Source organism: Scomber scombrus, chromosome 6 (assembly GCF_963691925.1).
Source record: "Scomber scombrus chromosome 6, fScoSco1.1, whole genome shotgun sequence".
Taxonomy (NCBI): Eukaryota; Metazoa; Chordata; class Actinopteri; order Scombriformes; family Scombridae; genus Scomber; species Scomber scombrus.
Window position 1 is genome coordinate 774,769 of NC_084975.1, and position 15,451 is coordinate 790,219.

At 41.5% G+C, this 15,451-nt stretch overlaps 1 protein-coding gene across 1 annotated transcript in view; it reads left to right on the forward strand.

Annotated features, from left to right (window-relative positions):
- LOC133981644 (NLR family CARD domain-containing protein 3-like) overlaps positions 1-11,467 on the forward strand; it is a 118,399-nt gene extending 106,932 nt beyond the window's left edge. Inside the window, exons 4-11 of the mRNA XM_062420446.1 lie at positions 650-693; positions 805-885; positions 1,012-1,277; positions 1,371-2,914; positions 5,564-5,737; positions 6,603-6,776; positions 9,347-9,520; positions 10,562-11,467. Coding sequence (XP_062276430.1) covers positions 650-693; positions 805-885; positions 1,012-1,277; positions 1,371-2,914; positions 5,564-5,737; positions 6,603-6,776; positions 9,347-9,520; positions 10,562-10,589 — 2,485 coding nt within the window. The 3' untranslated portion in view covers positions 10,590-11,467. The remainder of the gene's footprint in view (positions 1-649; positions 694-804; positions 886-1,011; positions 1,278-1,370; positions 2,915-5,563; positions 5,738-6,602; positions 6,777-9,346; positions 9,521-10,561) is intronic.
- Positions 11,468-15,451: the final 3,984 nt, after the last annotated feature.

Consider the following 15,451-nt stretch of genomic DNA (forward strand, 5'->3'; position numbering starts at 1 on the left):
AATCAATGTAAAGTAGCAGCAGGTAACCCAGGGTGATATTTACTAAGGATTTACTAACAAGTCAAACTGTGTCTGTCCTTATTTACTAAAGGACTGCAGCAGCAGGTACAATGTTTGGTCTCATGTAATACAGACTGTGTCTTAACGTGTTCCTGTTCAAAGACACTAAATATGGGAGGAGGTCATGTAAATGTATAGAAACAGCCTGCTGCAGCTGATTTATCACTGCAGACTGACCACTGCAGCAGAGGAAACTGAGTCTGACATTTAACGTTTGGGAAAAGTTTTGTGTGTCTCCTTGTGGTCTAACTAATGTGTTGAATCCACTTCCCTCCTCATCAAACATCTATTTTAAATCCTACATTGTTTACATGTTTACTAGCTTGCAGTCTTCTTCTTCTTCTCTGTCTTTGCTGGCACATTGTTGTCTCTGTCTAATTCATTTTAAACTCTTGTGATTGTAGTATTTATTATTTTATTTCAAACTGAATGTGTTGAATCTCAGAGTCTGAAGAACAGAAACTGTGTAAGTGTGTAAATACTGACAGTCTGGACTGTTTATGTGGGGAAAGAGCTGCATGCAGCTTGTGAGCTGACGGTTGGCCTCCACTAATGTCATGTGACATAAAGAATGTGTTCATGTCCACAGAGAGAGGAAGAGGAGTGGTGTTTCTGTGGAGGAGCAGCTGTCCTGCTGTTCTTTGTGTCAGGACGTCCTGAAGGATCCAGTCTCTACCAGCTGTGGATACTGGTTCTGCAGACAGTGCATCATCTCATACTGGGACCAGTCTGCTTCATCAGGAGACTCCTTCTGTCCCAAGTGTAGAAAAAGAACCAGAACCAGACCTGGACTGCAGACAGACAGTCAGACCAGCACTGTACAAAGTAAGACTGAAGATCTGTCTGCTGATGTCATCATCTCTGAAAACAGGAATCTACCTCCTCTATCCTACTGAACATTAACAGTCACACTGATTTCTGTTTCATTCTACCTTTGTTCTTCTCTTTCAGCAGAAAGTGGTCTGCAGGAGGTTTTAGATGAACATCAGATCAGTCTGAGCAGCACATGTGAATGTGTGACTCAAGGAACTGATGAAGCAGGAAGTGAAATCCTCCTCAACAGCATCTTCACTGAGGTCTACATCACAGAGGGACAGAGTGAAGAGGTTAATACCCAACATGAGGTGAGGCAGCTTGAAACAGCTTCCAAGATGAAGACCCTCCAAGACGCTCCAATCAAGTGTCAGGACATCTTTAAAGTCTTACCTGACCAACAGGTAACTGAAGAGGTTAATACCCAACATGAGGTGAGGCAGCTTGAAACAGCTTCCAAGATGAAGACCCTCCATGACACTCCAACCAAGGATCAGTACATCTGTGAAGTGTTACACAGAGTCAGAGTGGTTCTGATGAACGGCGTCGCTGGCGTTGGAAAAACCTTCTCAGTGCTGAAGTTCACTCTGGACTGGGCACAGCGCTCCAACAACCAAGATATCAGTCTGCTGATTCTGTTCTCGTTCAGGTCGCTGAACTTGATCAAAGATGAGCAGTACAGTCTGCTCATGCTGATCCGTGTTTTCTATCCAACATTACAGAAGCTCACAGCAGAGAAGCTCGCTGTCTGTAAAGTTTTGTTCATCTTTGACGGCCTGGATGAAAGCAGACTTTCACTGGATTTCAACAACAGTGAGGTCGTGTCTGATGTCACACAGAAGTCATCAGTCAGCGTGCTGTTGACAAACCTCATCAAGGGGAAGCTGCTTCCCTCGGCTCTCGTCTGGATCACTTCCCGACCTGCAGCAGCCAATCAGATCCCTCCTTCATGTGTGGACAGGGTAACAGAAGTACGAGGCTTCACTGACACCCAGAAGGAGGAGTACTTCAGGAGGAGATTCGGTGATGAAGAGCAGTCCAGCACAATCATCTCACACATCAAGACATCCAGGAGCCTCCACATCATGTGTCACATCCCAGTCTTCTGCTGGATCACTGCTACAGTTCTGGACCACATGTTGACTACAGACCAGAGAGGAGAGCTGCCCAAGACCCTGACTGACATGTACTCACACTTCCTGCTGGTTCAGACAAAGAGGAAGAAGAACAAGTATGATGAGGGACATGAGACGAGTCCACAGGAGCTGACGGAGGCTGACAGGAACCTTCTTCTGAAGCTGGGGAGGCTGGCGTTTGAACAACTGGAGAAAGGAAACATCATGTTCTACCAAGAAGACCTGGAGCAGTGTGGTCTTGATGTCACAGAGGCCTCGGTGTTATCAGGAGTTTGTACACAGATCTTCAAAAGAGAGAGTGTGATCTTCCAGAAAACAGTCTACAGCTTTGTTCATCTGAGCGTTCAGGAGTGTCTGGCTGCAGTCTACATGTACCACTGTTACACCAACAGGAAGACAAAGGTACTGGAGGACTTCCTGGGAGAAGACTACAGTTCCTCATCTCTGGATGTCTTCCTGATGGGAGCCATGCAGATATCTCTCTGGAGTGAAAACGGCCACCTGGACCTGTTTGTCCGCTTCCTTCATGGCCTCTCTCTGGAGTCCAACCAGAGTCTCTTAGGAGGCCTGCTGGGTCAGACAGACAACAGTCCAAAACTCATCCAGAGAGTCATCAACAACCTGAAGAAGATGAACAGTAAGGATATCTCTCCTGACAGAAGCATCAACATCTTCCACTGTCTGATGGAGATGAACGACCGCTCAGTACATCAGGAGATCCAAGAGTTCCTGAAGTCAGAGAACAGATCAGAGAAGAAACTCTCTGTGATCCACTGCTCAGCTCTGGCCTACATGCTGCAGATGTCAGAGGAGGTTCTGGATGAGTTGGACCTGGAGAAGTACAAAACAACAGATGAGGGACGATGGAGACTGATCCCAGCTGTGAGGAACTGCAGAAAGGCTGTGTAAGTCCAGATGTGATTATCAACATTATAAAGCTGCTTTCTCATCTGAAGCATCAGTATTACAGTAAAGATTCACACATGCACGCTATAAAAGCGTTAAACATGTGTTACACCTGCTTGTTGCCAAAGTTTTACATGAGTAGTGTTTCACTACAAGGAGAACCTGCAAGCACATTCACACGTGTCAAGATATCCTCATCACAAGTCAAACACACATTTCTATTCACATTCATGTTGTTATTTTCCTGGTGATGAGGATATCTTGACACATATGAATGTGATTAGATGATGATGTCACTGGACATTTAGATATACAGTATATATCCTTCATTTCCCTCCTGTGGGTATCTGCCTGAGGAAGACCTGTAGTCGCTGGAAATGTTCCAGTTAAATGAAATGGAGCTGTGATTCCAGTGTGTGAGTTCTCCTTGTATCACAGTTGAATAGATTTAGTATCCAGCACCGATCCCACTGAGGGTTTGTGGATGTGCACACCAACACTCTGACTTATAGTGCTTCACTTCAAATGTTCTTCATGTTACAAATGCTATGAGAGCAAGAAAAGCTTCATTTTATTGTTGGTGCGTTTATAGCTCACATTAGTAAACAGTTATTCTGTTTATTTGTAATGATTGATAGATTAATATAATATAATATAATATAATATAATATAATATAATATAATATAATATAATATAATATAATATAATATAAAAGATAAAACATTGCTTTGCTGAAAGCTGTTAAAGCCGACTGACAGCTGATTTAAGAGTATTGTGAAATACCTCAGGACTTAAATCCAAAGTAACCTGAGGAGGGGAGGAGGTGCAGGAGGAGCAGGAGAACAGGAAAGGAGCTGATTGGCTGGGGAAGACACAGGGAGCAGGGCGGGGCTAACGAGGCTGATGCAGGGCAGGTGTAGAGGGAAAGTGAGGAGGGAGAAGCAGGCTGGGGAGGAGGACATGAACACAGGAAGGAAACACTAAAAACACAATGAGACAGATGATGTTCCTACAAAATAAAATGCAGTAGTGTCTCAGATGACATTTTCCTTCCAACAATCCCTTAAAGTAAACACATGCTCCTATATAACAGCAGCCAGGAAGGTGAAAGTGTCTCTTGATAGTTTGTGTGTAGATGGGCGGGAAGCTCAGCTGAGGGGAATGAGCTGATTGCAGTGATAGCAGGGCAGATGGGAGTGGTGTAGTGCAGAGCTGCTTAATGTCCATCTAATGTTGAACACTAACAACATACAGACATCACTACTGTGGTGACACAAGATGCTCCGAAACACTGAAGGAGGAAAATGAGCAAAAGGACTGGATAACACAAGTGGAACACATAAATGATGGAGGATAAATACAAGCTAAGAGAGTGAATTCTACATGAAGAGTAACTAAGCCAACATTAAACAAGCCGCTCCATAAGCAGCACTGTACATGACTAGATAGTCACATAAAGCACAGAGGAAGAAAGTTGTGGTGAGTGAGAGCTGAACTTAGTAGAGCCAGACTCACTCAGAGCTGAGAGGAACATACATAGAGCCAGACTGTGACAAGGCACAAAGTCACATTTGATGGAAGATAGATTTACACATTTCCTCTTTCCTTCAAACATAGAAGCTACTGGCCTCAATTATTCCTTCACATTATGAGACATTCTCATCATAACATGGATTATTAAATCATCAATTACAAACACAATATCAATGAATGCAGATGTAAATAATGAATAGATTTTAAAAAGTAGAAATGTGCATTCAGTGTGTGAGCAGTTACAAACTGGTCTGATGGATCTGTTCCCAATATAACCTGCAGATGTTTGTCAAACAGTTTATTTCAGGAGAAACATGCAGAGATATTTCACCTTCTCTTTTGTCATGTTGGAGGACATCACTAAATCACTGTGCTGACAGTGCTAACTGTACACCCTTATTCATGTTTAACACTACATCACATTTAAAGTCCAGCACATCAAAAGACACTAAAGAGCTGTTAACAGCTGCAGACTGACAGCTGACGTCACTTCAGATGATGCCTGAAAGGAAAAGACGTCCAAAAACATGTTTCCTGGATTCTTCTTCTCTCACATCTTTTCCTGCATCTCTCCCTTGTATCTTAGGAGGGAGGGACTAAGACACAAGGATACGACTCAAGTGAGCAAAGCAAGGAGACATTTAAGACAAATAAGAAGCAATCACTGTGGACTTTATAGAAGCCTAAATGCAACTTCATTTTCTTTCCCTTTGTCTGCAAGATGAAACCAAAACAGAGAGTCCCATTAAAAAGTGTGCAGTACAGCAGCAGAGAGAGTGAGGAGAGTTACTGAATAACTCAGCTTTGATTTGAAGGAGAAATCACAACATGACACGTTTACATTACTTTCATTTAGCAGCTTTTGTCCAAAGTCACTTACATTGTTTTACATACACGTACAGTTTAGTATTCAGTGTGTTGCTCTACAGACACTTGGACATGTGGACAGAAGGAGCTCACGTTTCAAACCATCAACCTTGTGATTAATGTCCGACCAGCTCTGCCAACAGAGAGAACTGAGCTAGTCGTCACATCTCAGTTTGTTTAGTGATCAAAATGCCTAAAATCTATATTTAATATTAAAGTGTGTATTATATATTATCTGTCATCACAGACTTGTTCACTGTAAACTCTCAGAGTCTCACTGTGAAGTTGTGGCCTCAGCTCTGAAGTCCAACTCCTCCCATCTCACAGACCTGGACCTGAGTTACAACAAGCTGAAGGATTCAGCAGTGAAGCGTCTGTCTGCTGGACTGGAGAGTCCAAACTGTAGACTGGAGACTCTGATGTAAGTTCACTGACTGTCTGTTACTATTGTTGATCTTAATGTTTAACAGCTGAAACTAATTTATGTTCATACATAACTTACATCCATGAAGTTCATTTTATTTCCATATTTTCATTGTGTTACTGAACAAAGTTTAGTGTGTAGTTATAAAAGATGATTCTTAAAGAAAGTGTAGAAAATGTTCACTGTTAGTTGTTAAATGAATGTTTGTAATTGTTGGTAAAGAGTCACATCTGTATACAGAAGATCCTCTCAACTCATATCTGTTTGAAACTCATCAAGTTTACTTGATGAAGGAGAAATATTTCTTTATTATATTCTTTAATGTGTTTTAATGAATAATGTCTGATCATTGATATTGATCCTTCAGAACACACACACACACACACACACACACACACACACACACATACATACACACACACACACACACACACACACATAGACACTCATACACACACACACACACATTGACACACACACACACATTGACACACACACACACACACCTACACGTAAACACATTGACACACACACACATACATTGACACACACACACACCTACACGTAAACACACACACACACACACACAGAAACAAACACACACACCTACACGTTCACACACACACACACACACGCACACACATTCACACACACACACACACACACACACACACACACACACACACTATACATACACTCAGACACACACACACACACACACAAACTATACATACACACACACACACACACACACACACACACACACGCACACACACACACACACACACACACACACATTTAACACCTGAACACATCTGATTGGATTATAAATGGATTTTATTCTCTTTTATTCTTTATTCAGATTGGTTAACTGCAGGTTGTCAGAGATCAGCTGTGCTTCTCTGGTCTCAGCTCTGAAGTCCAACTCCTCCCATCTCAGAGAACTAAATCTGAGCTTCAACAAGCTGCAGGATTCAGGAGTGAAGCGTCTGTCTGCTGGACTGGAGAGATCAAACTGTAGACTGGAGACTCTGAGGTCAGACACCATTTCTTACTACTGTGTTGAGATAAATATGATGTGACATAAAGTAGATTATATGCTGATCCACTCTGAGTATCTTAATGGGAAAGTCTCATACTTATTTTATTGATCAATAATCAATATTTTAAATCCAGAGATCAATCTTTGTATTTGTACCTTTGCTCAGTGAACATGTGAACATGTGCACTGTGCTGTGTGTCTGCAGTGGTTACTTGTTGTAAATGGTTCAGTTAAAGCAGCACGATGTGTAAAATGTCGACTTTGTGGAAATCGTGTTATTACGATGTGAACAAAAATCGTAGCTTTTAGCTGCTAGCCGCTATATTAGCAGCCTTGAGTGGCAGTGCAGACGCTGCTGGATATTTACACACAGCTCGCTGGTGTGCACACATGATTTGGGGATATGTGGATAATGTGGAGATGAGACGTGCAGCAGCAGAAAGAGTGAAAAACAAAGCCAAGTGTAATGAGTGTGGGGGAGTCATGAGGCAAGCAGACTGTCCACAGAGAAAGAAAGAGATGGAAGTCATGAGGATCAGGACCAAGAGAAGGCTGAGCCACGAGGAAGCAGCGAGGAATGAAAAGATTCAACTAGTGAGGGAGAACAAATCAGGTAGGAAGCATGATGAAGATTGTTTTTGGAAGGAGAAGATGAAGTTCTGAGCATTTGTGGCTGTGCTGATTAACTGAGCCGCTGAGGCAGAAATCTGAGAGAACAGAGAGAGTTGTTGATGCAGTCACAACATTTTTGGATCTGGTGGAAATGACTGGAGAGGAAGTGCAGGAGCTGCTGAGAATGGCAAGTTCTATTTATATAGAATGATTTAGATTTGATAGGAGAACTGAGTCTGATTTTCAGTCCAGTAGAAGGCAGTAATGTAACATTTAGGATGCTAACCGCCTCTAAAAATCACCAAAGAAGAAGAAGACAGTCAGATTTTATAAAAGAATCAATTCATAACAATATATGACTTGTGTTTGACTCACTGGATTACAATCATTTAACTGAAGATGAAGGTTTTATTTTCATTTTAAAGCCTTTAAAGTGTCCTATTTCCTTTAAATGAAACATGAAGTGTAAATAAAGTTATAATAATTAAGCTTCACATCAGGTAATGAATGAGTTTTAGTACATTTAACATGAATGTAACATTTGACTGTCATATTCATTGAATATAATATTTAAATGATAAATGTTTTAAATGATGAAGCTTTTAAATGACACACTGTTTTTAAACCAATCTTCAACACATGAATGAACCAAGTATCACATTAATAAATATAAATCATCAAGTAGCATTTAAAGAGTTAAATCATCGTGTTACCAACCAACCCGACAGTCGGGGTCGGCCCTAGGATTTTAGTGGCCCTAAAGAAGATTCTGTTTGTGGCCCCAAAACACTTCAGACACAAGCACCAAACCACACACGCTGCTCATAACTGAACCAACATGAACACACACACTAGAGATGCAACATGAATGAACAACAACTCTATTAAAATGTGTGTAATGGATGTTTAGTAGTGCTGGTACTGGATGTTGGTTCAGCAGTTATGAGCTCTGGAGCTGCAGTCACATCAGAGGAGGAGATGAGCCTGAAGTCTCTGACCATGTTCCCTCTGCAGCAGTCAGCTGATGAGCTACATGCTCCTGCTGCAGTACAAGTTGCTCGAAAGTAAACATTATTATTCATATTTAAATATAGGCTGGAAGACATTACAAAGGTACATTACATGTATCTTCCTTTATATTAACCACACAACAAATACAATGTGATCAACATATTCAAACTATCCAGTTATCTAAATATGTCCAAATATGATCTACGGAAATATAATTTAACATCACTAGAAAACTAATGTTAGCCTGAAACTATTTGGGTTATTTTGGACACACGAGGTTAGATAGGTAGGTAAACTACAATAATCACATACATCAAAATAATGAATCAAATCACCACTAGCAAGAAAACATTGTGCTAATTAAGCTAGCCGTTATGAATTATAAATGAGGTTTCAATCCTGCTCATGTTAAATAAAGCTTGTTCTAATAATAAACGTTTCAGCTAAAAATATTAATATGCAAGAAAATGAGTCAGTTCATTCAATCAGATTCATAAACAATAACAAACCTTTATACTGTGATAGTTTTAGTTATCCTCCTCCCTCCTCCTCTACTCCTCCTCTCCTCTCCTCCTCTCTTCCTCCTCTCCTCTCCTCTCCTTCCTCCCTCTCCTCCTCCTCTACTCCTCCTCTCCTCCTCTCCTCCTCTCTTCTTCCTCCTCTCCTCTCCTCTCCTCCTCCTCTCCTCTCTTCCTCCTCTCCTCCTCTCGTCCTCTCCTCCTCTCCTCTCCTCCTCTTCTCCTCCTCCTCCTCTCCTCCGACTAAACAGATGGTTTTTATTTGATGTTTAAACATATTTCTATTTTCAGCTCCTCTCAGATCCTCTGAAGGCTCTTCAGCAGCTTCTAAACCTTCTTCACATCTCAACAGATTATGAAACACTGAATGATTTCAAACAGGAACTTTGTCTTCTAAACTCACATCTTTTATTCTTTATTCAGATTGAGGTTTTGCAGGTTGACAAAGATCAGCTGTGATTCTCTGGTCTCAGCTCTGAAGTCCAACTCCTCCCATCTCAGAGAGCTGGATCTGGGGGACAACAACCTGCAGGATTCAGACATGAAGCAGCTGATTGATCTTCAGCAGAGTCCAGACTGCAGACTGGAGACTCTGAGGTCAGTAGAGAGTTGGAGTCAGTCTGTGCTGGTTTCAGCAGTTTAGTATTAAACACAGTCAGTATCAAAGCAAAGATCCAGTATTTCCTGGTGAACCTCCAACCTTCTCAGTGCTGCTTTCCTCAGTGAAGCTGTGAGAGGAGAATGGTGACAGGCTTCAGGATTGGACAGAAAGACAGAGAGAGAGAGAACAGTCAGCCAATCAGATGAGCCAGAAGCTTGTTGCCATCATGTGTTTGAGTTGATGTGAAGACGACTGTTGTTGTTGTGTTGATGTCTGCAGGAAATAAAGCTGGATTACAGCTGACAGCCTTACAAGATGTATAGAGACAGTGGTCCTCATCATCAAACTGTCACACCATCAAATCTGATCTCAAAGTGTTTGTTCTCTCATTTCAACACTAAACTATTGATCAGTTCATATTTGTCAGAGCTCTAAGATCAGTCTGACTGCAGCCTGCAAATCACTGGCTCTGATTTCACACAAGCATCATTACGTTTAGTAACCATGTGGTCTTTATACAGACCTGAACCTCTGCTGAAGTCCAGGAATCACAGCAGCTGTTTAGCTGAGAGCTCTGACTGATTGTCATGTGATGATTTAACAGCAGGAAACATCTTCAAATCCCACAGAGACTCTGTAGCTTTAAACTTTGATAAGAGTTGACATGTATCAGCAGTAAATCCATCAGTAAACTGATGAGTGAATGTCTCTGTTTCTGCAGTAATGATGTGTTCATGACTCTCAGCACTTTATTTCCTCTGTGTACTTGAGTGAAATCTGCAGAGGAAACACACTTGATAGTAAAAGTGTGTGCAGGTGTGTGAGCTTGGAGCTCAGTGTGTTCACTCCAACACGTTAACATGAGAGCTGAAAGGAAGCAAGCTACGCTGCACAGCTGTTCCACTTCTGGTCTGAACAGGACTGAAGTCCCTGCTGCTCTTTATACTGGATGTGCTGCATCACTGACTGACAGCTGATGAAGTGAGTCTCACTAAACACTCATTTATCTCCTCTGTTCTTTCTTCTTCTCTCATCAGCTGGGAGTCATGGTCTCTGCCAGAGTGAGAGTGAACATCCAGGAGTGTTGAGAGAGGATCAGCTGGATCCTGATGATCCATTTGGAGTCTGGATCTGGATTTTGTCGTCTTCACTTAAGTCTCTTAACTGACTACAAACTGAACAGTTATCTCTGGATTTAGCTGAAGTCAGCACTTTACAGATGTGTTGTACATGAGCAGTTTGATGCAGATAAAGATAAAAACAGGTGTTATAAGTCAGACTGTGAGCCTGGGCTCATATTTATCAAGTGTCTCAGAATCACACTGAGAGTTAACTCCATTTCTATCATCACTTCACTGCTTACCTGTTTGTTTAGATTCACATTTCCACCTGAGTTCATATTTATTCATCAGTCATTTATTATTGGAATAATTCTCATATATGTTGAATTGTTAGTTTCTGTCTTTGTGTATAAATGACTCATATTTGATTGAGTCTGTGTTTCAGAAAGCAGGTTTAGTGAAAACAGTTGAAGGAAACTCACAAAACCAGTTCAGTTTAACTCTGACTCAGTTACCATGGCAACATACTCCATGAAGCTAACCTGAGTTTCTCCTCTAGCTAAAGCCTGCAGACTGAAGGAGCTGTCAGACAGGCTGTGTCCTTATATTGAAGCATAAATACTCCATCAGAGGATCAGAGCCCGCTGGCATTTTATTAATCTCTGATGATTTTCTGTTTGAGTGTTTCCGTTTTTCTGTACAATCGATCATTTATCTGAACAATATTCTCAGCCTTCGTATCGTTCATACGACACATCGTGAACATGTTCTCAGTTCAGAACAAATTCTTTGTGTTGCACTTCATGTTTTTCACTGTGTGTTTTCTGAATCCTGAAAAACTTTGTAACCAGCAGGATAAAAAATATTCCCAATAAAAAAAGTTTGAACCTGAACTCTGAGTTCTGATTCTAATATTAGCTGAAAATGACAAACGTCCCTGCTGGACCTGTATGATCCAGGAATGAACTGAGTGTATTATTGTGTGTAAAATGAATGAAAAGTTAACATTATTATAAACAAATATAAGTAGAAATATGGGTCTGTTAGAAACACTGATGGTATTAAATAAAAATCAAATGTTTTTTGTAGCGACACTAAACAGCAGATACTGAAATAAATATAATATATAGGTAAATATAATGCACTAAAAAAGTCTACACACTGTTCAAATGTCTGGTTTTTGTGATGTAAAAAAGAAACCAAGATAAATCATTTCAGAAGTTTTTCCACCTTTAATGTGACCTCTAACCTTTAAAAAATCAAACAGTAAAAAATAAATAAATGGTGTGGTTGCATAAGTGTGCACATCCTCTTATAATGTGAGATGTAGCTCTGTTCAGAATCAACCAATCACATTCAACTCATGTTAAATAGTCAGTACTCACCTGCCATTAATTAAAGTGACTCTGATTAACCCCAAAATAAGGCTCAGCTGTCCTCTGAATATTAAAACAAGCTGCAAAGAGCTTCCAAAGCACCAAAGGGACTTCACTGTTAGAAGGAGTCAGTCAGTAGAGAACATTAGATGTCCCATGGACCACAGAGAAGAGCGTCAGTAACAAGTGGAGAAAACACAGGACAACAGCAGCGTTACCAAGAACTGGACGAGAGGCAAAGATGGCCGACAGCAGCACTGAAGGAGCTGCAGGAATTGAACCTCCTGTATTCTTCATATGTCTGGACCGATGGAAATATGTTCTATCAAAGAAAAACATCAAGTCAAACAAATACATCAAGTCTCCCAGAAGCATGTGAGAAAATGAGTTCTGGTCTGGTTTCCTTTGACTTAAGCTGACCTGTGTGTGTGTGTGTGTATGTATATGTGTGTGTCTTTGTATATGTGTGTGCGTGTGTGCATGTGTGAATGTGTGTGTGTGTATGTATGTGTGTGTGTGTGTGTGTGTGTGTGTACGTGTGTGCATGTGTGTGTGTGTGTGTGTGAATGTGACACACACACACAAACACGCACACACGCACACATATACACATATGCAAAGACACACACATATACATACATACACACACACACACACACATATACAAAGACACACACATATACAAAGACACACACATATACATACACAGACACACATACACACACATACATACACACACACACACATATACAAAGACACACACATATACATACACACACACACAGACACACACACACACACACACATACATACACACACACACACATACACACACATATACAAAGACACACACATATACATACACACACACACAGACACACATACACACACACACACAGACACACATACACACACATACACACACATACACACACATATACAAAGACACACACATATACATATACACACACACACACACACACATATACAAAGACACACACACACACACACACACACACACACATGCACACACACAGACACACACACACCTCTAACCTTTTTATGTATTTATTATGGTTTCCTCTCCATGCTGGTATCTGATTGGTCGGTGCTCTCTGGTCATTTTAGATTTATCAGAATATGTTGACTGAAAGGACAAAGGTAAAATCTGTCTTTGGGTTTGTTGTTGTTGTTCCAGAAAGTGACGGTGAGTGGAGGACGATCCGAGGGAAGTTCCTGGCTATAAACGCTGCCAGTATGAGCTGTGCTTGTCCTCGCAGCCCCAAAGGCCTCTCACCTGCCGCTCACCTGGCCGACGGCACCACTGACCTCATCCTGGTTCCAAAATGTTCCCGCTTTGATTTCCTCAGACAACTCCTCCCACACACCAGCAAAGATGACCAGGTTTGTCCCAGAGCCGCATAATCACTCCGTGGAAAGGAGGAAAGGAGGGAGGAAAGGAGGAAGGAAGGGAGGAAGAAGGAAGGAAAGGAGGAAGGAAGGGAGGGAGGGAGGAAGACAGAAGGAAAGGAGGAAGGAAAGGACGAAGGAAGGGAGGAAGAAGGAAGGAGGGAAGGAAGGAAGGGAGGGAGGGAGGAAAAGAGGGAGGAAATAATGAAGGAAGGAAGGGAGGAAGAAAGAAGGAAGGGAGGAAGGAAGGAAAGGAGGGAGGAAGGAAGGGAGGGACAAGGAAGGAAAGGAGAGAGGGAGGAAGGAGGGAAGGAAGGAAAAGAGGAAAAAATGAAGGGAGGAAGGAAGGAAAGGAGGGAGGAAGGAAGGAAGGAAAGGAGGGAGGAAGGGAGGAAGAAGGAAGGAACGGAGGAAGGAAAGGAGGAAGGCAGGGAGGAAGAAGGATGGAAAGGAGGAAAGAAGGGAGGAAGAAGGAAGGAAGGGAGGGAGAAAGAACGAAGGAAAGGAGGAAGGAAGGAAGGGAGGTAGAAGGAAGGAAGGAAGGAAGGAAGGGAGGGAGGAAATAAGGAGGGAAGGAAGGAAGGGAGGAAGAAGGGAGGAAGAAGGAAGGAAAGGGGGGAAGGAAGGAAGAAGGAAGGAAGGGAGGAAGGAAGGGAGGGGGGGAACAGACAGGGTCAAACTGTCTCAGGAGGGAACCAGTAGCATCTCATGTTGTTCCAAACACACCAAGCAGTCCTAATCTGACCAAATACTAACCTGAGATTAATGATGTCCATCAGCTGGGCCTGGAGGTCTTCATGGGTCCAAACAGACCTACCTGTGTTCATACAGGCTCAGCCGTCTGTTTCATGTTGATTTTCCTCCTCATTTTGTATCAGTGTCCAATCAAAAGTCTGAATGTTTGCTGTAAAACTCCCAAAAAACCAAACAAACCAAACGTGCTCACAGAGGTCGACTGATGACTGAAGCAGATTTTCTTCATTTGAGTTTTATTCTCATTTCTGGACATTTTCAGGTTAATTTGTACATTTTACAGACAGAGTGCTGCAGTTTGGCTCTAATTACTGTAATAAAACACACAGCATATTGAGATTCATATTTAGCTCTTAATTCTAATAAATGTCCTGAAGATTACACGTTAAATATCTGCTGTTAAATAAAGCCTCACCTAGATGTTGAATTAGCATCAAACACATTTATTCACATGTAGCAGCTGTAGTTATTGATGACGTATGTTGTGATTTAGTTCTTTCATAGATTTAGAGGAAGTTTGACTTAACATAGCAGATACTTGACAGACTACTGCAGAGGAATAAGTACTCAGATCCTTTACTGCAGTAAAAGTACCAACACAGCAATCACAAAGTACTCTATTACAAGTAGAAGTACAAAAGTATTATGAGCAGAAAGAAGTTTGATGTGGTTAATCAGTCGACCTCCAGCTGTTCATCTGAGCTGTAACTGATCTGCTGTACTGTAGCTGTTTCATTACCAGCAATTAAAATCATTTTCACATTATTATTATTATTGTTGATTATTGATGAAGATTCTTCTCAACATCACGTAACACACACACAGAGCTGCAGTCAGGACTTCCTTCCTTCCTTCTTTTCCTTCCTTCATTCCTTCTTTCTGTTCCTTCCTTCCTTCCTTCTCTTCCTTCCTTCCTTCTTTTCCTTCCTTCCTTCTTTCTTTTCCTTCCTTCCTTCCTTCTTTCTTTTCCTTCCTTATTTTCCTTCCTTCCTTCCTTCTTTTTCATCCTTCTTTTCCTTCTTTTCCTTCCTTCCTTCTTTCTTTTCCTTCCTTCCTTCCTTCCTTCTTTTCCTTCCTTCCTTCCTTCTTTCTTTTCCTTCCTTCCTTCCTTCTTTTTCATCCTTCTTTTCCTTCCTTCCTTCCTTCCTTCTTTTCCTTCCTTCCTTCCTTCCTTCCTTCTTTCTTTTCCTTCCTTCCTTCCTTCCTTCCTTCCTTATTTCTTTTCCTTCCTTCCTTCCTTCTTTCTTCTCCTTCCTTCTCTTCCTTCCTTCCTTCTTTTCCTTCCTTCCTTCTTTCTTTTCCTTCCTTATTTTCCTTCCTTCCTTCC